The sequence below is a fragment of the Pectinophora gossypiella genome, chromosome 20 (assembly GCF_024362695.1).
Source record: "Pectinophora gossypiella chromosome 20, ilPecGoss1.1, whole genome shotgun sequence".
NCBI lineage: Eukaryota > Metazoa > Arthropoda > Insecta > Lepidoptera > Gelechiidae > Pectinophora > Pectinophora gossypiella.
In genome coordinates, this window is record NC_065423.1 from 4,465,408 (window position 1) to 4,491,773 (window position 26,366).

The 26,366-nt window shown below is 37.3% G+C and overlaps 5 protein-coding genes across 9 annotated transcripts in view; 2 read left to right on the plus strand and 3 right to left on the minus strand.

The window, feature by feature from the left end:
* The window catches only part of LOC126376154 (short-chain specific acyl-CoA dehydrogenase, mitochondrial), a 30,953-nt gene extending 27,681 nt beyond the window's left edge, over window positions 1–3,272 (plus strand). Inside the window, exons 2-6 of one of the 2 annotated variants that reach the window (XM_050023350.1) lie at window positions 211–287; window positions 381–764; window positions 1,028–1,443; window positions 1,850–2,092; window positions 2,503–3,272. In XM_050023350.1, coding sequence (XP_049879307.1) covers window positions 251–287; window positions 381–764; window positions 1,028–1,443; window positions 1,850–2,092; window positions 2,503–2,646 — 1,224 coding nt within the window. In that variant the 5' untranslated portion in view covers window positions 211–250 and the 3' untranslated portion in view covers window positions 2,647–3,272. Of the gene's footprint in view, window positions 1–129; window positions 288–380; window positions 765–1,027; window positions 1,444–1,849; window positions 2,093–2,502 lie in introns of those variants that run through there. The other variant, XM_050023349.1, reaches the window with a different exon arrangement.
* LOC126376157 (zinc finger protein OZF-like) overlaps window positions 1–26,366 on the minus strand; it is a 164,518-nt gene that overhangs the window by 25,409 nt on the left and 112,743 nt on the right. The gene's annotated exons all lie outside the window — the stretch shown is intronic.
* LOC126376160 (actin-related protein 2/3 complex subunit 3) lies at window positions 3,171–4,860 on the minus strand. The gene is made up of 6 exons (XM_050023363.1): window positions 4,733–4,860; window positions 4,538–4,628; window positions 4,289–4,465; window positions 3,921–4,116; window positions 3,626–3,687; window positions 3,171–3,388 (listed from the first exon to the last, which is right to left on the minus strand). The coding sequence occupies exons 2-6, from the start codon at window positions 4,541–4,543 to the stop codon at window positions 3,293–3,295; spliced, it is 537 nt and encodes a 178-aa protein (XP_049879320.1). The 5' UTR covers window positions 4,544–4,628; window positions 4,733–4,860; the 3' UTR covers window positions 3,171–3,292.
* Window positions 7,675–8,431, plus strand: LOC126376161 (coiled-coil domain-containing protein 86). Its single transcript, XM_050023364.1, has 2 exons — window positions 7,675–7,976; window positions 8,114–8,431. Exons 1-2 carry the CDS (start codon window positions 7,780–7,782, stop codon window positions 8,412–8,414), a joined length of 498 nt encoding a protein of 165 aa, XP_049879321.1. The 5' UTR covers window positions 7,675–7,779; the 3' UTR covers window positions 8,415–8,431.
* LOC126376155 (signal peptide peptidase-like 3) overlaps window positions 8,660–26,366 on the minus strand; it is a 39,476-nt gene continuing 21,769 nt past the window's right edge. For 3 of the 4 annotated variants that reach the window (XM_050023351.1, XM_050023353.1, XM_050023352.1), the window contains exons 3-10: window positions 20,881–21,032; window positions 20,042–20,179; window positions 18,170–18,358; window positions 17,438–17,600; window positions 17,144–17,280; window positions 16,119–16,234; window positions 15,444–15,602; window positions 8,660–15,062 (exon numbers count right to left, since the gene is read on the minus strand). In XM_050023351.1, the coding sequence (XP_049879308.1) occupies window positions 14,985–15,062; window positions 15,444–15,602; window positions 16,119–16,234; window positions 17,144–17,280; window positions 17,438–17,600; window positions 18,170–18,358; window positions 20,042–20,179; window positions 20,881–21,032 (1,132 nt within the window). In that variant the 3' untranslated portion in view covers window positions 8,660–14,984. The remainder of the gene's footprint in view (window positions 15,063–15,443; window positions 15,603–16,118; window positions 16,235–17,143; window positions 17,281–17,437; window positions 17,601–18,169; window positions 18,359–20,041; window positions 20,180–20,880; window positions 21,033–26,366) is intronic. The other variant, XM_050023354.1, reaches the window with a different exon arrangement.

Consider the following 26,366-nt stretch of genomic DNA (forward strand, 5'->3'; position numbering starts at 1 on the left):
GACTCTTCAATGTCTGTGATAATAATTAACCTGATTTATCGTTAATTAATTTCCTCCCGTCACTTAATAAATAATTACATCATGAAAAACAATTATCTTTTAATTTTTCAATTTTCTTGACTTCACTATCTCGTAAAATTTCTGAACGAAAGTGGGGTCAAAGTACCCGATTTTATTAATTTGTTATTGTTATTTTATATTTTTATTTAGGTTTATAAAGCATTTCTTCTAGGTTTAATAAGCTTTTAAAATGTTTGGTGCCATCTCTAGGTCCGTGCTGGTATTCGGTAAGTTGTATTAACTTCGAAACTGCAGCAACAAGTATTTTAGTATTTTACTGTAAAATTGAATAATAAACTTGATTATTTCTCGTGTTATAGCTCCGACTGCTGTGCGACAGTCGAGGTGTATAGCCTCGCTGTCTGCTCTGCCCGACACATATCAGATGTTATATAAAACCTGCCGGGATTTCGCTGAAGGAGAATTGAAGCCGAACGCGGCAAAGTATGACCGTGATCATTTATACCCTGGGGAAGCTATTAAGAAGATGGGCGAACTGGGTTTGATGTCAATAGCGGTCCCTGAAGAGCTCGGCGGCGCGGGGTTGGACTACCTGGCATATGCCATCGCCCTGGAGGAGGTATCCCGAGGCTGCGCGTCTGCTGGCGTCATCATGTCTGTTAACAACTCACTATACCTCGGACCCGTCCAAGGCTGGGGTACTGACAAGCAGAAGCAAGAGTATATCACACCTTTTTGTGGCGGTCAGTATTTAGATACTAAATAATATGTTGCTTCAACTCAAATACAATTTATATGACTTTACTGGTCCTATATCGTTTTTAACTTTTACGAATTACGTACAGTATTAGTTAATGTACTCAAAAACTACTATTTTAGAAAGAAAGATATTTTTATTATGCCATTTTTTAAATTGTTTATTGAATTTGGTTTTGTCCTTACTACACTAGTATTATCATGAAAATCATATCTTGATTAGCAATAAAAAATAATTTGTTTATTTTAGGTGATACCATTGGCTGTTTTGCCCTGTCAGAACCGGGCAACGGATCTGATGCAGGTGCAGCCTCTACTACTGCCAAAGATGGTGGCGACAAATGGATCCTTAATGGCACTAAATGCTGGATCACTAATGGTTACGAAAGCAAAGCTTCTGTTGTATTTGCTACTACAGACAAAAGCTTGAAGCACAAAGGAATTTCAGCCTTCATAGTTCCAAAGCCTATCAAAGGTCTAGAGTTGGGAAAGAAAGAAGATAAATTAGGTATAAGAGGGTCTTCAACTTGTTCACTTATATTTGAAGACTGTAATATTCCTAAAGAGAACATCCTGGGACAGCCAGGTTTAGGCTTCAAGATTGCTATGATGACATTAGATGCTGGTAGAATCGGCATTGCATCACAGGCCTTGGGAATAGCGCAGGTGATAAATTCACTAATACTAATCTTACACACACATATCTCACACCCTCTCACACCCATAATTCCTATTTGGATGAGCAGAACCACAAATCATTAGAACTTAAAGCCTTTCTATATTATTTTCAGTTGTTAAGTGGTAAAACTATACAGTTAGATATAAATAGGGCAATGATGGTAATTTGGAGAAAGGCCACTTTTACTCTTTGACACAAAGGTCAGTCAAATCCATCATGGTCCAAAGATATGTTTATTTTGACGATTTTGTATAATAAACATCCTTGATAACTAATTATCAAAACTAGTACTGAGAGCTAGCTGTTCAATGCTTCGCCATGAAATGTCGCCTCTAAAACTCATCTGAAACCAGGCTTGATCTCATAAATATATCTAAACATTCTATTTCACAGGCGTCATTAGATGTGGCGGTAGATTACGCATCAAAACGCATCGCCTTCGGCAAACCCATCATGAAGCTACAAGCCATACAAAACAAACTAGCAGACATGGCAATGCAATTAGAATCAGCGAGGTTGCTGACGTGGAGGGCGGCGTGGCTAAAGGATAACAAGAAGCCATATACCAAGGAGGCAGCGATGGCTAAACTTGCCGCGTCTGAAGCTGCTACCTTCCTGTCGCATCAGTGTATTCAGGTAAGGGTAGTAGAATTAGGGCGCCATCAAATTAGCCGCCAACTAAGACACGACTAAAGCATTGACCTGCAGGTGCCGCACGTGGCGCCAATTATATCGAGGGTTTCAACAAATAGACGCAGCGAATTATATCTACGTGGATAAATGTCGTACGGATATTCCTCAAAGCCCTCGATATAATTAGCGCCACGGTTGCCGTGCCTTCACATCCCACTAAATTGATATACATTTGTAAAGGCTTTCGCTCACTCTTTCCCGCAGTCATGCTTGCGCGACACGCGTGAATGTTATCTACATAAATGCGACAAATATCGCGAGCTATGATCAATAATGTACACAGCATATCCTAGTTCTTTATATCAATATAAATTAGTGAGAAGTACTGCTAATAAAATTATTATATTGCACAGATTCTAGGCGGCATGGGCTACGTATCTGATATGCCTGCGGAGCGACACTACCGCGACGCGAGGATCACGGAGATCTACGAAGGAACATCAGAGATCCAGCGACTTGTAATAGCTGGACAAGTAATCAAGGAGTATGGATTTTAATTTATGAGTAGTTTCTGAAAGTTGTTAGGAGAGTTCTCATACATATACGAGATGCACTTGTGTTCAACTGTAAATTAAGCAGTAATAAGCTTGCTTAATTCTTAGTTCAACATGTTTTAATGGGTATTTGATATAAAGAGAAGCTGATTTTATAATTTGAAATTAATTTAACTATTGTGTGGGAACTCTCCATAACTCCCTCGTAAAATATTTTTTGTAGACACAAAATGAACTATGGATTTCTATCTTTCCTACAATTTTTATTGTATGTTTTACCTCTGACATCTGCAGCTCAATATAGATAAGTGAAAATGAGAAGTGTAAAAAAAATGTTATGAACTTATGATCATGCATACTTTATGATACTGTAAAAAAGAATGATATTTTTGGAAGGGCTCTATTTTTGGAATATCGATAAAACTTTTTGATGTTTAAATTTTATTTATTTATACTATAACACATTTGTTAAAAGAAATTATTGATCAAATTTTGTATTTATTCCCTATTGAAAACATAAGATGACATTCAAACAAAATGTTTTCACAGAAAAATATAAAATTATGTACAATATTAAGTTATAAGTAAGTCTTTGTGAAAAGAATGTAAAAATAAATGCTTAGACAGTACATGGTTTGGTTAATACTGTTCACTGGCCCGGTCCAGAGAGAGACTTGTCCATGAATTTCCTCTTAGCAAAGCACAACCACCACTTGCTTGGCTTGCCATCTTCAGTGGCAAACACCTGAAAAAAACATACATTATTCATAATATTAGGCAGTAGCAACATATTCTACATCAATGGTTTTATTAAAAGTATCAACGGAGACAATCAAGACAAAAGTGTTGCCTTTTATAATTTTATTAAGTTTCGAAGCTATATTACTTTTTGCTAAAAAGAATAACAATAATCTATTAAACAAAAGAAGAAGTCCCTTTATCACCAAAAAAGAAAAAAAAGCAGGCAAATGGAATACATTACCTTTTCACAAACTCTATTGCCAGTTTCATGTCTCAACTGTTGCAGGTATTGCCTCATTATATCTGTAAATAAACAAGTAACTACATTCATACAAATAAACCACCCACTTCAGACAATTAAACTAAGGTTGACTAAACTTTTGCTTTTTAATCAACATGCAAACTGTTCCATTACAGAGTAATTTGGTAACACTAGTATTACAATCGCAATACATTGATAAGATTACTGTAGGAATTCAAATCAAATAAAGTTGCAAATAAGATAAATGTTTATTAAATAAGTTTCAGCAACTCACCAGCCTCCTGAGGTGTAGCAGGCTTAGCATAGACCGCATTGAGCGGGAAGCCGTATTCTCCGGGGATGTCAAACTTGGAGATAGCAAGCATGTACATCTCTTGCTGGCCTTGATTCTTATTGGAGCATTTCTGCAGGCGCTTCAGACATTCCGATACGTATAATGTTAAATAGATCAGTACACGGTCTGCATCAGACTGGAAGTTTACCAGAAGTAGTCAATGTATTATTTCTAAGGTAATATCAACATAAACTACAGTGAATTTCGAAAAATAAGCAGAAAGCTTTTTGACAGAGTATTTATATGCTGCTGGGCACCGGCATCCCCTCAATGATTTTTCAGATTTCATGAAAGTAATACCTACTAACCTTAATCTCATAAAACCTAAAAAATACATTGGCTTTGAAGTAGTTGATAGCCTCGTCGATAATATCGAGTTCTAACTTCGGGTCCGTTGGGGCGGGGCCTCTGAAAGTCGTACGCAGTGGCAGTATAGCCAAATTCCCAATAGATTGGCTGTAGTCAGTCAACGTAGAATGGTACGCCTGTAATTAGTACAATAATTAGAACAACATTTTCGTGGTCTATAAGTGCAATCTTTAGGAGAAACTGCTTACCGGCATTGTGAAAATATAAAATGTTCAACTTCCTGATAAATTATCCCCAAATTTATATTGCGTTTCGTGTTGATTTCCTTTAACAATCGATCTAAAAATAAGAATAAAAAGGTTTAACAAAGTAAAACCTATTTGTGTTTACAGATAGAACTTAATATTTTGTATTAATAAATAGAACAAAATTCATAAAATTACCTATCATATCACGAATCACTGCACTTTGCAAGAACTTGTCAAGTTGTCACTGCAATTTTTTTTTTTTTGGTTTGGTTTTCCCCGAAGGGTAAGGCAAAGGGAACTATGCCCATACAGCCATGTCTGACGTATTTTTTTTCTTGATGATTAATGAAATGATAAAAGGTGATGATGATGAAACCTAAGCCCCCACCCTCGGAGTAGACTCCTACTCCGAACCCCAAACGAATTAACTCAAAAGTCCGCATAAACTTTTGAGTTATGAAGCGGCTTCCTGACACGAAGCGAAAATAGGCAGATACACTTTGTTTATTGAATACTCCAATATAATAACACTCGCGAATGTCTTCCGACTAACTTAATGCGATCATTAACCACAAAACACCACTTCGTATTAATTATTTAGATTATTCAATGAAGAAAGCAACTGTCCCGTTCCCGCCTCCCGCCAAAAAGCCTTGTCACTGCAAGCTGTCAAGTGTAGGAGAAACGATAATTCATGACCATGATAAAGCCCAACCGAGTATTGTATATCCAAATATTCCGTGACCATATGTACACGGAATATCATCGTATACAATCCGTGGCTGCGAATTAACACCTTGCACAAAAGCGACACAAGGTGATAATGCCCATCCAAATATGCCATGTACACTTCTTCCTATTGGTCGATCTCGCTCGTCGCCTATTGGTTAATTGATCAATCTATTATTTGTGGTTGTGCTTCGTTTAGACGCAGTAGGAATGTACTCTATTACGATATAGCGAGAGAAACGGTGTCAAACAGGCTTGTTTGTAACATCGTTCGTGTTTTTATATTTTTAATTATATTTTTATACGTTTAAATAAATGTATCATAGTATGTTAGTATATCCTGGTAAACAGTTTATAAAAAAGTCTGGAGGTTGGAAAGTTGTTTTATCAAAATGGTTGTCAGAACTTAAAGTTTGTGGACAGGAGCGATGCCCCCTGAAAAGGTTGACATGGTTACCAGCTGTTTACGTTTTCAATAATACATAAACTCAGTCCCGTGCCTAATCTTTTGTGGGGTAACTAGAACCATTTGTTATAAGACAATTTTTGATACAAATCTTAAGTCAGATATGGTTGCCCAATCCGTAAGCCAGGACAAATACCCGAGAAGATAGGCAATTGAAGATATTTTACATTTTTGTTTAAATTGACTGGAAGATTAATAAGGATAGGTTATGTAGATAATGGATTGGTTAACAATCCATTCCCATATACTAGCAATTTTTGTTGGATAGAACACAAAATCATAATTGCCTTATCCATGTGACCCAATGTCAGGAATAATATTCACAATCATCAAGTTAAGTAACTGCGTTTTTAAATAGCCAACATGGTTAAGTAGTTTCTTCTATTTACTAAAAAGGGTTAATACCTACATGAGCTAATTTTGAAAATGTCACTTATCTTGTAACGTTATACTATAACTCATTTCGTATTCAACAAAATAATCTCAAAGTAATAGTAGTGGATATATATATAAATTCCTTTTATGTTACAAGTTTCTTGACCGTTTACTTTGCGAGGAATTTATCAGTTTTGGACTTTTGATTCAATAATATTAAGTTAATTGTTGTATTTTATTATAGATACGATAGTTTGATTTGGTTGAGGTTATTGTTGTTTGTTTTGGTTTTCCCCGAAGAGCAAGGCAAAGGGCATATACATATACAGCCATGTCTCATGTATTTTTTTTTGATGATGATTAATGAAATGATGAAAGGTGATGACGATGAATGATGAAGCCTAAGCCCCCACCCTTGAAGCAGACTCCTATTCTGAACCCCAAAGGAATTAACTCAAAAGTTTGCATACACTTTTGAGTAATGAAGCGGCTTGTTGGAACGAAGCGAAAATAGAGAGGTACACTTTGTTTATTAAATATTCCGATATATAACACTATCGCGAATGTTTTCCTACTAACTTGCGATCATTAACTACAAAATACCACTTCGTATTAATTATTAAGATTATTCAATGAAGAAAGCAACCGTCCCGTTTCCGTTCCCGCCAAAAAGAGATGATTTATGCATTTATAGTCGATTTCAACAAATAAAGCTGTGCTATGGCCATATTGAGGAGCTCGGTGGCACTGCGATAAACGCGCTCGGGCTGCGATTGTTGAAGTTTAGCAACTTTCGCAAAGGCCGGTCATAGGATGGGTGACCACAAAAAAAAAGTTTTCATCTCGAGCTTCTCCGTGCTTCGGAAGGCACGTTAAGCCGTTGGTCCCGGCTGCATTAGCAGTCGTTAATAACCATCAATCCGCACTGGGCCCGCGTGATGGTTTAAGGCCCGATCTCCCTATCCATCCATAGGGAAGGCCCATGCCCCAGCAGTGGGGACGTTAATGGGCTGATGATGATGATGACAGCCATATTAAAGTACAAACAACATAACAATATGGCCATAGTGCCCTCAGCTCTTTTGTTCTTGTCTAACATTATGATAATACAAAATTGTCTAATATACCTACACGGTAGCTAGTTAATACGATGCAAAGCAATGGAGTTTTGTGTCTATGATACTGAGCCCTGATTGGCTGATAGAATAGGTGGCCGCCATCTTGGCTTCCAATTACTTGGCTGTACATTACTTGACTGATAATTCGTATTCCGTGTAGATTGTTATGTACACGGAATATCAGGTCGTACATTACGTGGATGTACATTAACCGGACTCCTGTGTGAACTGTCAATTTATCAGGTTTCTGAACGAAAGTGATTCGGATACACATCCATGAATATGGGTTTTCATGGTCATGAAATCTAAAGAAATACGTAAAATACAAGTTTTCATAGCATTAAAGAAAATGAGACAAAATCGATATTAGTATATAACATGTATATAAACAACAAAGATACCGAATCTAGAATATTTCAAAATTTTATTTTCTAAACTACTATTACTATATACTAAGCAAAACGTCAACTTCAAGTTTGCTTCAAGTCAACAAACACGCGTGTATTTTTGTCTCACAATAGATTTATTTAAAAAAATAGTAATAGTAGTTCAAAATGACTGCAGAGACAAATAATAAAGTTCTTTCCATCCTCAAAAATATCAAGAAATGCCAAGAAAATTGTGTAGACAGTACATCAGCTGATCAAGATGAGGTTATGTCTGAAGACAAACAGCCTGCTGAGAAGAAAAAGCCACAGGCATTGCGGGGCCTACCCAAATCTGGCAGATTTTGGAAATCAGAAAAAGAAAAGTAAGCCCATTTTTAAAGAGATAACTTTCCTGCACAAATATTTAATATTAATCAATGTGTCTCATGCCTAAGGTTAACTTCTTACCACTTGGCTGATTGTGGTGGATGTTATTTATAATACAATCTTTCTGTTTTAGGTTCTCGACTATAAATAAAACGAAAGGACTGAAACAAGACTTCCAAAAGAAAACTGCACTGCGGCTAGAACTGAAACGCACAAAGGAAATCTCTAAGCAGTTACAGGAAGAGTTAAAACAGAAGGAACTAGAACGCAAAGAGAGAAGAAGACAGAATATTAAGAGAACAGAAGAGAATAAGAAGAAATCGGAAGTTGTTCAGGTTATAACAAATACTGCCAAGCTGAAGAGGATGAGGAAGAAGCAACTTCGGTTTATTCAAAAACGGGATACCAATAAAGAAGTTGAAGCTAGTAAATAAATATAAGTTGACTTAAATTCTTGTTTTCTTAATTAACATTCATAATCCCTCTCAGGGAAGTAGGTGTACCAGAACATATTTTGCAGCCTCAAGTCCTAAAGCTGATTGCAAATGGTGAATGGGTCACCAGTCTCTGGCCTAGGTCTCATATTGAGATTAGTCATATGTTAGAGTATTAAATTCCCCTTCATCAACTTTGATACTGGAGAACAGGAAGTTAGGGTAAAGGCAATAAAATTCAGTAATTAATTCCATCTAATATTTTTATTAAGTATGGCTACCAAATACTCCAGATACATATAAAAATATTAAATGCGTTTTCCTTTTAGTGGATACATAATGTAATGTCATGTCTGGCAATATTTACAGTCTGTGGTGAAGTGGGGTGTCTGACTCAAATGATATAACGTCTCTTACAGTAGTTATGTACAGTTATAGAAAACCTGACCATGATTTATGTAAATGTCTAAAAAATACACTAAACTATTTCTGATTACACTTTACACAGATGTAAATGAAGATCCCTTTTAAAACCATACCAGCAAATCATAAGAAACCAATATAAATAAATGATACATTTATTCATGTTTCCCAATTCAAGCCTCAATAAAATTATATCACTTTCGATATTACCAAGGAATACTGCTAATAGTTTATCGTATTTGCACACATCAAACTTAATACAAATAACTACTTAATACAAAATAACTATGAAAAAAGTGAATCAAAAATTAATTGTTACAAAAAAGGCTCTAAAAATCAAAATCACACATACCATACGTTATCTCTTATAATTAATGTCTTACGTAAAATCTTTCATTAAATTCAAATAATTTACAACAACAATACAGCTGTTATAATAATAACAACAATAGTTAGTAGCTTACCTCCTAGTTAGACTAACGTTTTATAATACTCATTTTAAACATAGAAAAAATCTTCATTGAAAACATCAGTCTAAGGCAGTGACAACAAAGTTTGATCGTACGGAACCAAAACACAAATATAATTTGCAAATGCTAAATAACCATCAACATATCGTCACTGGAAAGGCAAAATTACGTAAGCGCCAAAATAGGTATTTTGGGTTTTTTATATATTCGGAATCAGCGTTTCATTCTGCGTCGATCTGTCTGGGTAGCATTGCGATACGAGCACTTTTTTGGCGCTTACGTAAATTTGAAAATAGTTGACTTTTTTCAATTCCAGTTTCTTAAACGACAAGATTTTGGTGTTTTTTTCGTGACTGGTGTATAAGTAATATTGTGGTCCTATATAATAACTACATATTAACTTTAAGTAAATTTGGCATTCAATAGTTTGAATAGTATCATTTTATTAGTAATTTTGGACTACTGAAAATAAAAAATAGACTATGTATAAGTCATTTTTATTTACAGCTTTTAAAATAAGTAAGGCGTATAAGAAAAAAATGTCTTAGCATGTTTATGCAGTGAATGGCGAATAAGTAATTTTGACTTACAGTATTTAGAATAAGTAAGGCGTGTACGTAAATTTGCCTTCGCATTTTTATGCTGTTATTAAGCAAGTTTGTGGGCTAGCAGTAAGTTTCCCAGGAAGTTATTTTTTAACAATAGATCTAAAAGTAAAACTATTTTAGAATTGATTTTATAATTTATTAGCGACCCGGCTTCGCTAGGATGCAATGCTGAGGAAAAATGAAATTATTTACGACATCACATTAAAATCCTCAAAAATAACAGTATTTCTACACTATTTATTGGATGTTATTATACATACCTATAAACTTTCCTCTTGAATCACTCTATCTACTAAAGAAAATTGCATCAAAATCCGTTGCGCAATTTTAAAGATTTAAGCGTACATAGGGATATAGGGACAGAAAAAGCGACTTTGTTATAATTTTTAAGTTCTGTCGTTTGCATATTTAGCGCCAAGTTTGAATTGAGAACTCAAAATTCAAATTTGTTGGAATTTCGAATATCAAAACAATTGAAAGCATTAGGATTAATGCAATTGTTTAGTCACAGCGTTGGTTTGGATCTGTCAGATCATGTCCGAAAATGAATCTTACAAAGAAAAATTTTCTATAACTTTCGAAGAGGCCTACTGCGACTTCAGTGTTTCAAACAGTTAAAATCTCTATTCCACGATGAAGTGCCATGTCTGCGAGCCATCGAACGCTGGTATTTAGAATTCGCGCGTGGACATCCGCCTTCACTGAAGATAATATCGTTGCTGTGAGACAACCAATCCTCAAAAATCGTCATGTGACATACCGAGAATAGAGGCGTTATTAGGCATTTCAGGGACAACCATTTAAACGATAATGAATGAGGCACTTGGTGTGAGAAAACTAGTTTGCCGTTGCATCCCGCATTTTCTGACGATCATAAGGTAGCCCGCGTCAGATGGTGTAAGAAAACTCTTCAGAGGTTCAACCGAGGAGAGTCAAATCACGTGTACGACATCATTAGTGGTGACGAATCTTGGATTTATGCTATTATCCTGATTCCAAACAACAATCCACAGTTTGGGTCTTCCAAAACGAGTCAAAGCCGACTAAAGTTGTTCGATCTCGAAGCACTTCAAAGAAGATGGTGGCTACCTTCGTGGAGAAAATCGGTCATGTTGCGACAATTATTATTGCACTTGAAGATCGTAGGACGGTTAATGCAGATTGGTATACCACAATTTGTTTACCACAAGTCATCGCTGAACTTCGAAAATCTAATCCAAAGCGACGCATGATGATGCGCAGGAGTGCAGGATGCTGCACCATGACAACGCAAGCTCACACACCGCTCGTCAAACGATTATTTGAAGCAGGAAAACGTAGAAATTCTTGACCATCCTCCATACAGTCCTGGCCTAAGCTCCAATGATTTCTTTACATTTCCTAAAATTAAAAAAGAAACTCTTCGCGGTCAAAGGTTCCAGTGCGGTGAAGAAGCGGCCAACGCTTTCAAGTCAGCCATTTTGAACACTTCTACTTTGGAGTGGAATAAATGTTAAATAATACCTGGTTCGAGCGAATGGAAAAGTGTATTAAACTTCGTGGTAAATACTCTTAAAAACAATAAGGGGAATTATTGAGGAATTAAAAAGACTTGACCCTTCCAGAGACTTGACTCGACTTAGAGCCACGTATGCTTGTCCTAATTCAAACAATTTTGAGCCCAAATATACTACTGCATGGTCGGCTGTGCTGCCCTGCATATGTTATGTTATGTTAGTGGGCTCTGTTTTCCGCATTTAGACTCTAAGGTGGCCCATTATGCGTGTAATTGTTGACTACGTAAGCCAACCTATCTCCTTCCAGAAGCTCAGAAGCCTCCTGGGGATTTCACAGGCTTCGCGGAGCGACCCCACCCAGCGATCCACTGTGCTGCCCTGCATATTATGGACGGTGGATGACAATGACAAAATTAAGGGCAACATCCTTCTTTCAGTCATTTTGTAATATCGTCCATCTTGGATTTGAAATTTTGACATAATGACAGTATTCTACTAGTGTAGTCCTATCTTTGATACCCATATTGAGGGGGTTGTGGAAAAATATGTACCTAATCCGCTATTTTGGAACGGCGGCAATCTTGGATTTTAAATTTTGATATAATCACAGTATTCTACTTGTGTAGCTATTTCATTTGATACCCATATTGAGGGGGTTTGGAAAAATATGTAATCCCCCATTATGTACCGGCTACCATCTTAGATTTATAATGTTATTGATTTTATTATATTGTATTGACATCGGAATTAAATATGCGTACCAAATTTCAGATCAATCTGACAACAGGAAGGTACTTAAATTGCAATATCTAGTTTTGATACAAATATACCGTACGGGTTTAGCTAAATAAAAACGTTTAACCCTTTCACGGACAGAGACCATGGGTCATTGGTGGTTCATAATAGGTAGTATGGCACCTTGGAATCGGAACGTCCGTATACGTTCTGTCTTTGAAAGTGTAAAAAAGAAACTTTTACAAACAGATAACGGGTTGTACGCTATTATTTATATTTTATGAAACTTTATTTCTGGCACTTCAGTATTTTAATAGCCATTTTTATAAATCAATTGAAGTAATAAGTAGTTTAAGGAGGTATTAAGAATAATTATTTGTCTCTTACGTCTTTTTACCCATGTAAGATATTACAAAAACTTACTTTAAAGAATTTTTGGTGAACTGACATAATCAATCGATCACTTTTTAGGCAATTTTTACATAATGAGAGCAGATGTGTAAAAGTCGTTACAGTAACTTTTACTCCGCTAACATTACAGTATTATTATATTTAAAGAAATATTGTCGTTCTCGTATGCATTGTCGTAAGAGCTGTAAGTAATTTTGCTTCCAAATAATATTTTAACCAGATGGCGGTTAAGTAAATTTGCTTTACTGTAAACTGAAGTCATTTTTACGTAAGCGCCACTATATCCTAAAATAGCAATCCAACAGTTATAATATGTATTGCTGGACATAGAAAATTAAAAAACAATGTAACCTTACTTTGACATCATCTAAATTGGATAATTAGGTAAAAAGTTATGATAAAAAAACGAAAAAATGAAACTTTAAACGGCTTTTTCTCGAAATGGCCTTTTGGCGCTTACGTAATTTTGCCTTTCCAGTGACGATATGATAGAATCTCTTTTAAGTTGTGTTCCAGCATTTAAAAACCATATCAAATCTTACAAATTTATAATCGCAAATGAGATTCATAGAAAGATCTTAACCTATTTATTCCATTGTATAGAAATAAAATAATCAGTAGAACAGGCCCTAAAACTGACCCTTGGTTTTATCATCTTACATTAGCTTGTAGTTCTCCACTGGCATTTTGGCACCTCTATGTAGATCGAATCTGTCATCGCACGCGTACACTCACAAGGGTCTTGAAGGTACTCACTCCCTTTGGGCTTTTCAAACTACATTATGAGGTCTAGAAGGATGTTGGCTTATAAAAATATCAATAGTGTGAGTTTGCCCGCTTAGAAAGTACGAAGTTTAGACAAGCCAAAAAGAAGTGAGTCGCGGAATAAATCTAGGTATTAACACAAAAACTTCGCTACATAGTAGTTATATTAAAAAAGTAGAAAAAGTATGAGTATTTGTGATAGAAAAGAAAGTATTATCGAGTAAGTAAAGCCGTGTGCACTGGTCCTGATCCTAACGTTACAAGAGGTCGCAGATACCCTGTGCTGAACTCTCCTTGATATTGTTCTAACGAAACGAAGCGTATTTACTAACCTAACGTACACCTATCTATAACTATTATACATAAACATCAATTCACATTTTCGCCTGACGCTACATGTACAGTTAGTGACAAAATTATTCAAAAAAAATAAAATATAAAAATCGAAAACAATATTCGAGAAGTTTGTTTGATAACGCATAAAAATAATAATAATTTGATCTAAAGAATAATATTTGATTTCACTTTTGTGTGCGTGTTTCATTGGTGTTCAATATTACCACTCTCGCTTCTAACACGACTGCAATCCAATTCTTTTGCTAATATAAAAGTATTCAATTTTAACAAAACAATGTACTGTACTAATAAAGTAAGACTTACAGGAAATTATCTTCACAAACACACTAGTGATTCTGGCGCGTCTTACTTGACGAGTCTGAAGATTCAGCATCACTTTTTTACCACAATAATAATAAAAGGATGACAAGTACTTTAGATTCGTCAAATAAATAACTGAGAGCATACCAGAATCAGACTCGTTATAATCTTGAAACACTTCCAGATGACTCTAAAATTAGACCTGGTTTTTGAATATTCAATAGGTTTTACTTAGCATCGAAATCCAGATCACTTATAAAATCGAGCTATTCGTAGTCATGAAGTTTTGATTCATATGACGCCATAAATATACCATCGAGCGCATTTCTAATTTCCATCTCATGGTTACCGTATTTTCTAGACGCGATACGAAACAATTTTCATTCAATTTTAACTTCCCGATGCTACATTTAGCACCATACCAATTACATCTAACACATGCGTCTAACCAGATACAATTCAAAGTTACCTGGAAGTTATCAAGAGCTGTTGTCGCGTGTAGGACTGTGTTCTCTAGTACCGGTTATCCATTGACCTATGTATAAACGCCGGTGAAGTACAGAATTCACTTCAAAATGACCAAAATGCTGGATATAGAGAATCGTAGAAACTGCTTAGATAAATAAATATTTTTTGCTTGCAACTCTTTTGCGTAGCCAAAATGACATGTACGCGCCACCGAAGTCCGATGAACGCTAAGCTAGTATCGCAGTATCTTTTTTTTATTGATTTACTTACGATTTAATTCCGTTAAATTCGGTGAATTTATTCGTAGCGCGTACATTTCCCGCGGAATTATAATAATACATAAATGTCGTAAGGCCCATATTTAAAATCCAAATCCCATTGTTTAACTATAGTATGTGGAAATCCTTACGAGGATATTTTTTTGACTTGGCTTGAGTGTGTTTGAGCCTTATCCCGACGTGTATTCCGTAGGCCAATGCGAGTGTATTAAAGTATGGGATGCAACTGTACAGTGCAGGCCGGGGGCGGCGGGCGCAGTCACACGTCGAAGTCGGCGCCCGCCTTGCCGCTCGGCGGCGCTATGAACGGCTCACTCCACATTCTTCTCAGGTCACCCTGGTGGAAATTATAAACGTTAATACATTTTTGAGAGTGTTGTAATATGAATCCGCGAAAGCGTGACTGAATTGAACCACTCTCTCAACCAATAAACCAGTGAATTCGACTTTATGAGTTTGAATTCATGTTTTTAAAGTATTAAATTCTGATTACTAAACACTGTCTGTGTTTAGTACCTAAAATTGTCGAAAAGCATCTTTTTTCTATTTAACTTATTTATGAATAATCAAGAAAAACGTAATGATAAGTCCGACATTTTGTCACGTTTTTCTAAGACGTCACAGTGGGCTTTATCATACAAATTACATAGTCACTTCGCGTTTTGACGTTTAGTAAAAAGTAACTGATTTGACTAGTTGGAAATTGGGCTATTGTTACCTTGACGTAGGCCATGGTGAGCAGCGGCAGCAGCGTGAAGGGCACGAGGTAGAGCAGCGCGGGCTGCGCCGCCTTGAACACCTCCGCGGACACCGTGGCCGTCAGCAGCCCCAGGAAGTACCCCAGCAGGGAGCAGTGGAAGTACGTCAGCCGAGACCCCTGCAATAACAGATATTATACTTGTAGATTAAAACAAGAAGACATCATCGACACAGATATATTATCCAATAAAGAGACACAATACAAAGAGATTAATAACACCATAGTATAAGAAAACCAGGTATGCTCAATCCCATGACAAGCCGCCATTGCTAGCCGTAAGTGTTACCGTTAAATTGGTATCTCCAACATTCCAAGGACGTAAATTTTATTATTGAAAATTAAGTGAATTACTGACTAATAATTGTAAGTAATTACTATTACTTGTCACATATATAACAATCATACTTAACGGGATCAACGGCTTAACGTGCCATCCGAAGCACGGAGATATAGGTAACATAGGTAATAATATGTATCGAGGCAGACCACCAGCGCGGTGGGAAAGCAATGGAGACTTGCACAGGACCGGAAAGGAAGGCGTGAAAGAAAGGAAGCCTATACCCAGTAGTAGGTGGATATAGGCTGAGTAGATAGATAGATAGATAATATAGGTAGTAATATTAGTGTAGTCACCATAGAGCGAGGGCCGGGCACCTGTCCCATTTGGCACACAAGGGTCGCCTTCTTGTACGCGTCGTACCGCAGCACGAAGCACAGCAACAAACCCGGCATCACTATGTCTCCTAGACCTGCAATATATTGTGATAAATATAAGTTTAAAAACTAGAGCCGTGGTAGCCCAGTTGATAGAACGCTTGCCTCTCACTTTGAGGACGCAGGTTCGAATCCAGCACAGGCTTAAACCAATGATTGTCGAATTTGTTTTCGAATTCATGTTTCGAACGATTATCACGTGCTCAGCGGTGAAGGAAACCCACATTCCCGAGAAATACATTTTCGGAGGTATGTGACCTCCTACCCTGACCTAACCTGTATTGGGCTGGTTTTCCCTTCGCGGGTTGGAAGGTCAAACAGGCAGTCGCTTCTGTAAAAACCTGTCAAATCTTTAGGTTCGGTAAGCGGACCCTGTGAAAAACGGGATAATGCTAGGGGGATGATGATAAGTTTACCGCTCTAAAAAGTATGAATCATGAAAGTGGGTATATTGCTTCTAAACATCACTATTTGGAAGAATTTCAGAGAATAAGAAAATTAAACGAAAGTATTTATGAAATTCAAATTCAAAAATATCTTTATTCAGTAGGTAACATAGTTACACTTTGAATCGTCAATATTTACATAAAGAACGTCTCATCCGCCTAAAACTACTGCAGCTTCTCACAACCTGTATAGCCGGGGAAAAGAAGCTGCAAGAAAAACCTCGGCACAGGGCCCTAGACGTTCTTTAAAAAAATAAAAATAAACATAAAATATTGGTATACAATTGAGTAATTCAGCTGCCTAATATCAGTTCTCAGACAGTTAATCCCATGCATTCATATCTTCTAAATAATCACTAACTTTATAATAACCTTTTTTGTAAAACCTTTTAAGTATCAAACGAAGAATACAGCGCCATCTATATTTTTATTAGAGAACGTGGGCTGGAAAGTCCCTCTTTGGTACGAGACCACATCCAAGTGTGCTATGAGACTGACCGAGCATGCTGAAGTGTCCCTGGTGGTGCATGGAGGGGAACACCAGCTTGGCGGGCAGCGACAGCTTGGGCGCGTCCCGCATGGCGCCGCCCAGCTGCAGCCGCCGCGCCACCACGTTCATCGGGTTCTCCGCTGGCCTGCAACCGTAACATAACATACAATACACAATTCTTTATTTCACAGAAGGAACATATAACACAGGAACACAAATTAAACAAACGCTCAAATTTGAAAACTGACGAACCTTTTCGGGCAGTGACTGTACGTTGCTGTGGCTTTGACGAATGTACTGACCTGGTGGCCACCTTGACCATGACGTTGGTAGTGAAGATGTAGGAGGAGAAGAAGACCCAGAACACGTCGTAGAGCAGCAGCCCCGTCAGCAGCAGCGTGGACACCTTCAGGGAAGGCAGGCGGATCAGCGCGATGAAGGTCACGCACAGGCCCATGCCCATTGCTGGAATGTAAGACAAGAATGTAAGACGACTCTATACATCTGGCTATCTGGAACGCTGCAAGAGCTACCATTTCCTACCGCTAGTACTGAGACGAAAGGTGGATTACCAACCCCATCAACCCTGGTGTCAGGGTTTCTAATGAGCCGCCAATGGCTCATGTAACGACTACGTACTTAAGTAAGTAACCGGGACCAACGGCTTGACGTGCCTTCCGAAGCACGGATCATCTTACTTTCGGACGATCGGGTGATCAGCCTGTAATGTCCTAACCAATGTGATTTTTGTGATATCTCCCCAGCCCAACGCTCAACCACAGGACCGAGTAGGTCGTTATAATTTTTATTTATAATTTATTTATTTGTCTCAAATCAGGAAACAAACAGCGTAAATAACAATATAAAAATGCAAATAGTTTGTACATTAGCCAATGAAGTCTCCACTTATAACTAATACATGCATCACTGAGAAGTAGACAGAAGTAATAAATAAATTAACTAAGTAAGTAATACAAAAAAGAAAGGAAAAGTTGATAATAGTAATAAAAAGTGGGAAAAAGTGATATAGTTACCGTCCATCAGCAGCCAGTGGCCGGTGAGCACCCACACAGCCACTATGGCCGCGGCTAGTATGGCGGCGGCCAGCTCTGGCGCGGAGTACCGGCCGCACACTGGTACTCTACTGGCGCCCACGCCCGCCGTGCCCGCCACGTACTGGCACAGCGGGGTCAGCAGGAACGCCAGCGCTGCGCATGCTATTACTGGAAACGAAAGGGAAATACTGTTTTGATATACTCAATAATATGTTCCCTATTAATTGGGCCGAGGATTAAACATTAACATTATTAACAGTTGTAGCAACCCTAAACCATAGATAAGATAGGTATAGTTTGTAGTGTATATATATTGAAATATGACCATTCCATGAAATGGTCGAACACATCATAAAATGATCAATTCTACGATCTGGCCACGATATATACATTTAATACTTAGAATTTCATAATTTATCTTTGGCCTAAGAATCTACCCAATGCGAGAACGTTACCTAAATTATCGATATTCATTACAGTATAGAAATGAGAGTAACAATAGGTCTAAATTTATTTGGGAATTGTAAGCCGTCCCAAATCAATTGTATGGCCATTGTTTTAGGAAAATTGAAACACTAGGCAATATATTTAAACAGATCTGTTAACGTAAATGTGCCTTCAATTAACTATACAAGGAATATAAGTTAAAAGTTGCAAGATATCTTTGATTACTTGAGGCTCTACTGACCCCATTAACGATTATGGGGGTCACTTTATGTACGTATCGTCAGCTCATAGTGAAAACTTTATAAGCGCCGTTTTGAAAAATCACATTCAGATGTGATTTTTGTTATAATTAAAACACGTAATACCGGGTTCTTACCGCGCTATTATCAGAGATTTTTATTAACAGAAGAACCTTGTAATAATACACAAGCTAGTTTCAATCCAGGTACAAAGTGGTCTCAATTTTTACCTGGATTGAAATTAATTGGAAGAATCGAGGTTGTGTCGAAGAAAATCACATAAAAATTAGGATTTTTTAAACAGGCGCTTACGAGGTTTTTACTATGCAGGTTGTTATTGACATCGTAACGTAAACTTTGCCCTCAATGATTCGGATTTTCAGTTCCATACTTTTGCGACGGAAAATTCCACTCGATATTAACTAAGAATCATGAGCCGAATCATCCCCTTCCGTATTCGTTACGATTTCACTTACACCCTATAGGTGAGGCGGCAGTATGTATTGTAGTAAATCAAAATCATAATCAAGTCACTTCTCAGGAGGAAAGAAAAACATGTTTGTATAAAAAATAATTACATTTTATAATCCCGAGTTTGTTCTACATTCTATTAACGGATTGCATTTTTTGTAACTTGGTAAACTATCTACATGGAGGATAGGCTAATAAATAATAATAATAATTAAAAAAAAAACTTATATGTTACGTCCACAGACATCCTATAAGCAAGTAGACTCACAATCACTAAGGATTTTTTCTAAAAAAGTGTCCGAACCGTGTTGTATACACGTATACATTAAGTTATGTAGATATTATACGTTCGTTTCCTCAAATTAAGATGTTATGGTTGTTAAAATAAAGAGCAATATCGGTTGTACAGTGTTGTCCATTGCGACTTAATTCCATCTTAACACGTCGCATCGTCGGTTAGTGGTAAGATGCGCCGTGGACGCTTTTTTTAAAGTGATTGGTAGTCTATTTGTTTATATAGGATGTCAATGGTTACGTCGTATACATCTTATTAGGGCTTCAATACTAAGAATAACTGTAAGTTTTCTTTAACGGCCATAGGTTGTAAATTGTGCCTGCCCGCCTACTATTCCTATACCAACATAAGGATTTACAGATGAGTTCTTATACATATAACCTTTAAAAACCAACTTACTAGCAGTACATATAGCGACGAGCGTCTGCATGGAGTCGAAGAAGAAGAACATCACAAGTAGCGCGACTGACGAGCCCAGCGGGAAACACAGCGCCTGCATCGTGTTCAGTGTCTGCACATCTGCGGGGAAGCAGAACACTGTCATCATTGACACGTGACGTGTCGCCAGTTCTTACAACGTGCTTAACACTAACATTATATAAAATAAGCCTAAATATGTCCCACTACTAGGCACACGCCTCCCCTCAATGCCAAGCGGAAAGCACAGCGCCTGCACCGTGTTCAGTGTATGCAAGTCTGCGGGGAAACAGGACACCAGTTATTACAAAATGCTGGGAGTGGAAGAAGCGAGAATGGTGTCTCAGGATTGTTGCATAGGGAAAACCGTGGTCTCCACTCTAATGATAAATAAGCATTATTTATGTTATAATAAATATGTGGCCGAGTCAACTAGCTGACCAGCTAGTTCCGGCCACATGCAACAGATGGCGCTACCATTCAATAATGCAGTCCTGAAACGCGCTATCAAAGTTTACACAGCGAGACGCATATATACAACTTCCAACCTAACATTGTTGGATCGTCGATCCCAAATCACCACACTACCAACTTGTGGCTAGTAGTGTACTATGCTCTGTTTGGTACCCCGAAAACATCCTTTAGCACAACTTCGCCGCTAAAAATCGCTCCGATTATCCGCTCAAATGTATTTGAGATTAACAGGCCAGAGAAGGTGGCAAGGTGGAAAATCATCTCTGCTAAAGGCGTCGTCTGAGAGGATACCTGAGAGAAGCAGCCCCGAGTGAGCCATGGCTTATGAGGAGTTGAGAGTAACTCACTGCTATTGCTAGTGGAGGGAGGCGCGGGCTTGCCGCCGAGCAGCGTGGCCTCTCGCTCGCGCTCCGCCCGCTCCCGAGCCTCTCGCTCCATGTTCAGGGAGCGGAAACTGCCGTACACGATCAGCAACATCGATATCAGACATGCTGATACCCTGCAACACAAGCAACACGCAAAGTTAATAACGCAAGTATCAACATTTAGACCTCATCAACTGTAGTTCGTAGAATGGCATCAGAACAGAAATACTCATGCTTCTCAAATACTAGATCCTAACTAATATATGTCTTGTTTTTAGATTCTAAAACACTATAATTATATGTCTGGGATGGTTTTGAAAAACTCAAAAGCGCGGACTTACTAGAACACCTCGCCTTAATAAATATAATAGCATCAGCGACGACGCAAACGAAGTATATTATTTTAAACCTGGTATTATATTTAGTCATCCTTTTGTAATATAGCGGTAAATGTATTTGTAATAAATAAATAAGATTAGTTTGAACATACCAAGTGATATACCAAACATAGTCTTCTTCCATCGATACTATTGATCTGATAAGGATTGACGTATAAGCTCTTGTTGCCACCAGGTTTTAGTAAAGATTATGTAAATAAATCCAATATAATAAGGACATAAATGAAAAACTCACTACTTATAATTTTCAAATAAAAAAATGAATTAAAAGGCCGTACGCCGATGGAACTCTAGGATAAACTAAATCTCGCATTGGAAAGCAAAAAGAAAAGGTAGCCTCTGCCATGATGTCACTATCATCCATTCGAGTCCCACGGCTTTGTTCTTGGAGACAATGATCAAGACGCATAGTGTCACACTAGATTTTGGTATGTTATGTCAATAGTTATAGTATACTGATGAGCAACGGGTCGTGGCAGTCACAAACATAAAATCGCAATACGTTCAAACCTATTTAAGATGAACTGGACGGGTTCAAGACCCGTCAGTCAGGATTATTCGATTCAATTAGGTTTCCCTTTATTTAAGAAATTTTCAAAGTGAAATAATAATGTATTGGAAATTAACTACGCAAAAATCTTTGTAATACATTCAAGCTACTTAGTTTGAGACAAAGTTTTTTAGACCACCTTTATGACGTTTGTGCCCGATCCGTTAATTTTGCTCGCAAACGTGAAAAACGAATGAAAAACTGCTTACAAAAGAAAAGTGAGAGTGGCAACGCATTTCTAAGTCGAATATACATTGGTTAAGAACATAGTTTTATTCAGGCAACGTCAACATCTGCGGTTGATTTGCACACGCGCGAAATTAAGAGTGCACCTGTGCATATTCATTATTTACCTCACACTCGTAACACGCACGAACTTTCAAACTATGGTTATAATACGTTACTTCATACTTTCCATCGCGATCGAGGTTTTACGAAAACAGTCGATTTATTTCGAAACGTTCAGCCGAAACTGGTCAGCCGGCCAATCGATATCAGCGGTAAAGCGACACGAATTTGAGATTTCAATAGATTACGTACATCGTTTCTCCCCAACGGCCTCAGAAATCAGCTATTATGTAACTGGATCCGTTATTAATCGCAACAAACGTTGCGTTTCTCTTCACCGTTTAACCACATTAGCCGTGAAACGAAACTATAAAGTATGTAACCCGAGCCTAGCGTATGAAGTTCTCAATTTAACGGGTACAACTGGCTACATCTGGCCCAATGAATAACTGTTAACCTTTATTTTGTATTGATAGTTGAAATGTTTATTTGTTATGAGATACACGGCAAATATTTACTGAATAGTTACAACAACAAACAGTATAGTACACGGCTAAAATTTTATTGAGATGTAGTGTGTTATATACAAGCAGAGGTTTAAAAGGTAATCTAGATATCCTTCTCCGGCCCAGATTTCCAGACGCGTTTGGATTTATAAAAGTCTTTAGTAAGACGATATAGGAACGGTAAAATAAACATAAGAAATCTTTTTTGTTTGAGTATGTATAGTACCTACTTCCTATTCATGCAATAGTATGCATGCAAACATACCCCCAAATAAAGTTATACTATTCTATTCAAATGCCCGAGAAAATGTGTTTTCGTTAGTGATCTATTTTGTAATTGGATTGGTTTTCCATTTTCCAATTCAGACTATGAGCACCATTCTTAAGATTTATATATAAAACTTATTTAGTATTCTATTATAAAGAATATAAAGTTCCTAAAGATTTTGTTTTTTGACGACACGAAGTTTCTCAGTCAGTACGAGTATGGACAATGGGCGTCAGTTCTTTTTTTGTTTTTTTTTTTTAGGAATTCCAAGAAACAACCAGAACTCGTTTTGTACTCTTGAAACAATAATAAAATTGTAAAATGTCATTCAACCTGATAATGTATTTGTGCTATAATGGCACTCTTCCTTGCCAGCGAATAAGGAAGTGCTATGTAAACTCACGACAAAATGCTGGTTGTACGTTATAATTTGATTAACTTCCTGCGATTATTGCTGGTAAATATTTATGTGAAAATTATAAGTAGATCAAAAGTGACATAAATATTATATAACACACGGACGTTTGGTAGAAGTTTCTAGACTTCACCACCGTGACGTCCCTAAATGGATGTGGTAGACTATTGCTCCAAAATTTAAAAATCGAATTATCCGAATTATTTCATGTACGGTATTCGAAAGATCACTTGAATGAAAATTAATTATTCATACTGTTCATACAATTATTCGATATTCGAATTATTTTTGACCGAAATAATGCATTCGAATGTTTTTTGTTTATTTAAATTGTGCAATATTACCTTACAGACCCTTAGGTTTGTCTTAGAAGCGGCCTCTTGGTAATAGAGTCCACATTAACTTAACTTATTCTGTACACAAGGCATATTATAACATTTATGTTTTGGAAATTAAATTTTCGCTTTCCAAGCACCATTAAACCAATTTCTAAATTCATTAGTGTAGGTAATAATAATATTATTATAACAATTACACAATACTGTTGATAAGGCACTGCGCCATAAGACATAAGTGTATTACGTAACATAGTTAATTAATATAATGGCAAAGATTATATTAAATACAGTTTGTTTGAAACGTAAAAGCTGCACTTATATCTGCCCTAAGGCGACAATTTGGTAAGCTTGCGAATACATCTCTCTCTCTCTCTCTCTACACACAGTTCGATAATAAGCAAGCAGCATGGTACATTCTCACAGATATACCATGGTACATGACCTCATACAATATTATGTCGCAAGCGCAACCTATGCACAAGTTATACCAAAAGCAGCCAAAGGTTGCTGTGACGATTTGTTCATCTGTCTAACCTTTTAGGGATAGTGACTGCATATGCGTAAACAAAAAAGTCAATTGTTTCGAATTCAACGCACCAAAATAATACACCTTGTTTGTAAATAATATGAAAATCTAAACAAACATTGCGAGCTGTCTAATTATTTGATTTCACTTCGACCTCTATAGGTACATCGTAACATCATCACATGCCAAGAAGGTGACCTTAACGTGTCATAATCATTTAATTTATTTATTAATATTATGATTTAGCTGTTAATGATTTTGGTCATTAGTATTTTTCCATTATACAACTAATAATGGCCCCGATTCCTGCAGACATCACCTAATTTTATTTTAAGTTATATCCGTCATTTTCTTATCCGTCGAAAAGGAAATAGACAGATGATTGTCAACAAGTTAATTTTAAAACGATGAATAACCCGGGCGAATAAAATAGGCATCTCGCTGGTATGTAATCCGTTTGACGTGCTGTCTACTTAACTCTGTCGGGTTATTGGCCGAAGTAAAATTTTTAGACGGTTGTTTTAGATTTCTGCTTAAAATTAACGTGTATTCCATAAATTTTATGCCTGACGATTACCCGTCCCTTTCTTTTTCAACGGATAAGAAAATGGCCCCGATTCCTGCAGACACCGCCTAATTTTATTTTAAGTTATATCCGTCATTTACATATCCGTCGAAAAGGAAAGGGACGGATGATTCACAGCTCTTAATTTTAGGAAGAATGAGTGAATAACCCGGGCGAATCAAAAGGTACGTCGCTGGTATGCAATCCGTTTGACGTGCTGTCTACTTAACTGTGTCGGGTTATTGACGGATGTAAAATTTTTAGACGGTTGGTTTAGATTTGTGCTTAAAATTGACGTGTGTTCCATTAAATTTTATGCTTGTCGATTACCCGTCCCTTTCTTTTTCAACGGATAAGAAAATGACAGGTATACCTTAAAATAAAATTAGATGGCGTCTGCAGGAATTAGCACCATTGTAGGTATATGCCACTCTACTCCTGATTTCTACTCAAGAGAGGCCTAGACTGACTAAGGGGTCGTGGTAGCCCAGTTGGACGAACGCTTGCCTCTCACTTTGAGATCGCAGGTTCGAAACCCACACAGGCTTAAACCAATGATTTTCGAATTTATGTTTGGTTCATTAAATGATTATCACGTGAGCGGTGAAGGAAAACTTCGTAAGGAAACCCACATGACCGACAAATTCGCGTTTCGGAGGTACGTGACCTAACCTGTTTTGAGCTGGACGATAGATGAATGTAGGGAAAGCAAGAGAATCGTGTCAGGATCTAAGTAAATGGAATTTCCGTAGTCTCTGCTTACCGTGATAGGAAACAGGCGTGAGTTTATGTATGTATTTTAAAGACAGATATGAATTTTATATTGAAGTGACAGTTTATCGCCTATAAATTGTCTTCTTCTTCTATCGTGTGGCTTGTGAGGTGGATGACCAATCTCATCAACCCTGGTGTCAGGGTTATTATTGAGCCGCCAAAGGCCCCTGACGTAACTCAAGTAACGACTACGTACTTAAATCAGTAAGTAGTAACGTGCCTTCCGAAGCACAGATCATCTTACTTCTGGACAACCAGACTAGGGATCACAAAGCGATACGTCCCCACCGGTATTCGAACCTGGGACCTCCGGATCGTGAGCAGAACGCTTAACCATTGGACCACGGAGGCCAACTGACTGTATGTGCGTAACAGGTTTAGTCTAGATTTAAACAAAGTCACGCATCGAGCAAGTCGCTCCCAGTAGGTCAAAAAGATTGACGTTTTGCACTGGCAGTGTCAAGCGTGGGGTCATTAAATTTTATTGGGCCGTCAAGCACTGTTTACGACTGAATCGGCAGACGGCCGTGATTATTGATAGACTCTACCTGTTGTCTCGAACTGTAATCAGTTCTCGAATTTAAATAATCAAATTCATAATAATATTAAAATGCATCATATCGATTTTATTTTTACTCGAGTAAGTAATCGATTTGTGGGTTATTTATGCCAACAAACACTGGCCAGAAAAAAGTTGATGCTTTTGGCGGGCTGTCATTACGAAAAAACTAAATAATTTTCAGAGAACAAATGAAAGTACATGTTTATGAATGGTCCACGACACCTGTTGGACTTAAAATGTTTTTTCCTTTAATTAGGTGGAAAATTGAAAAACCATCG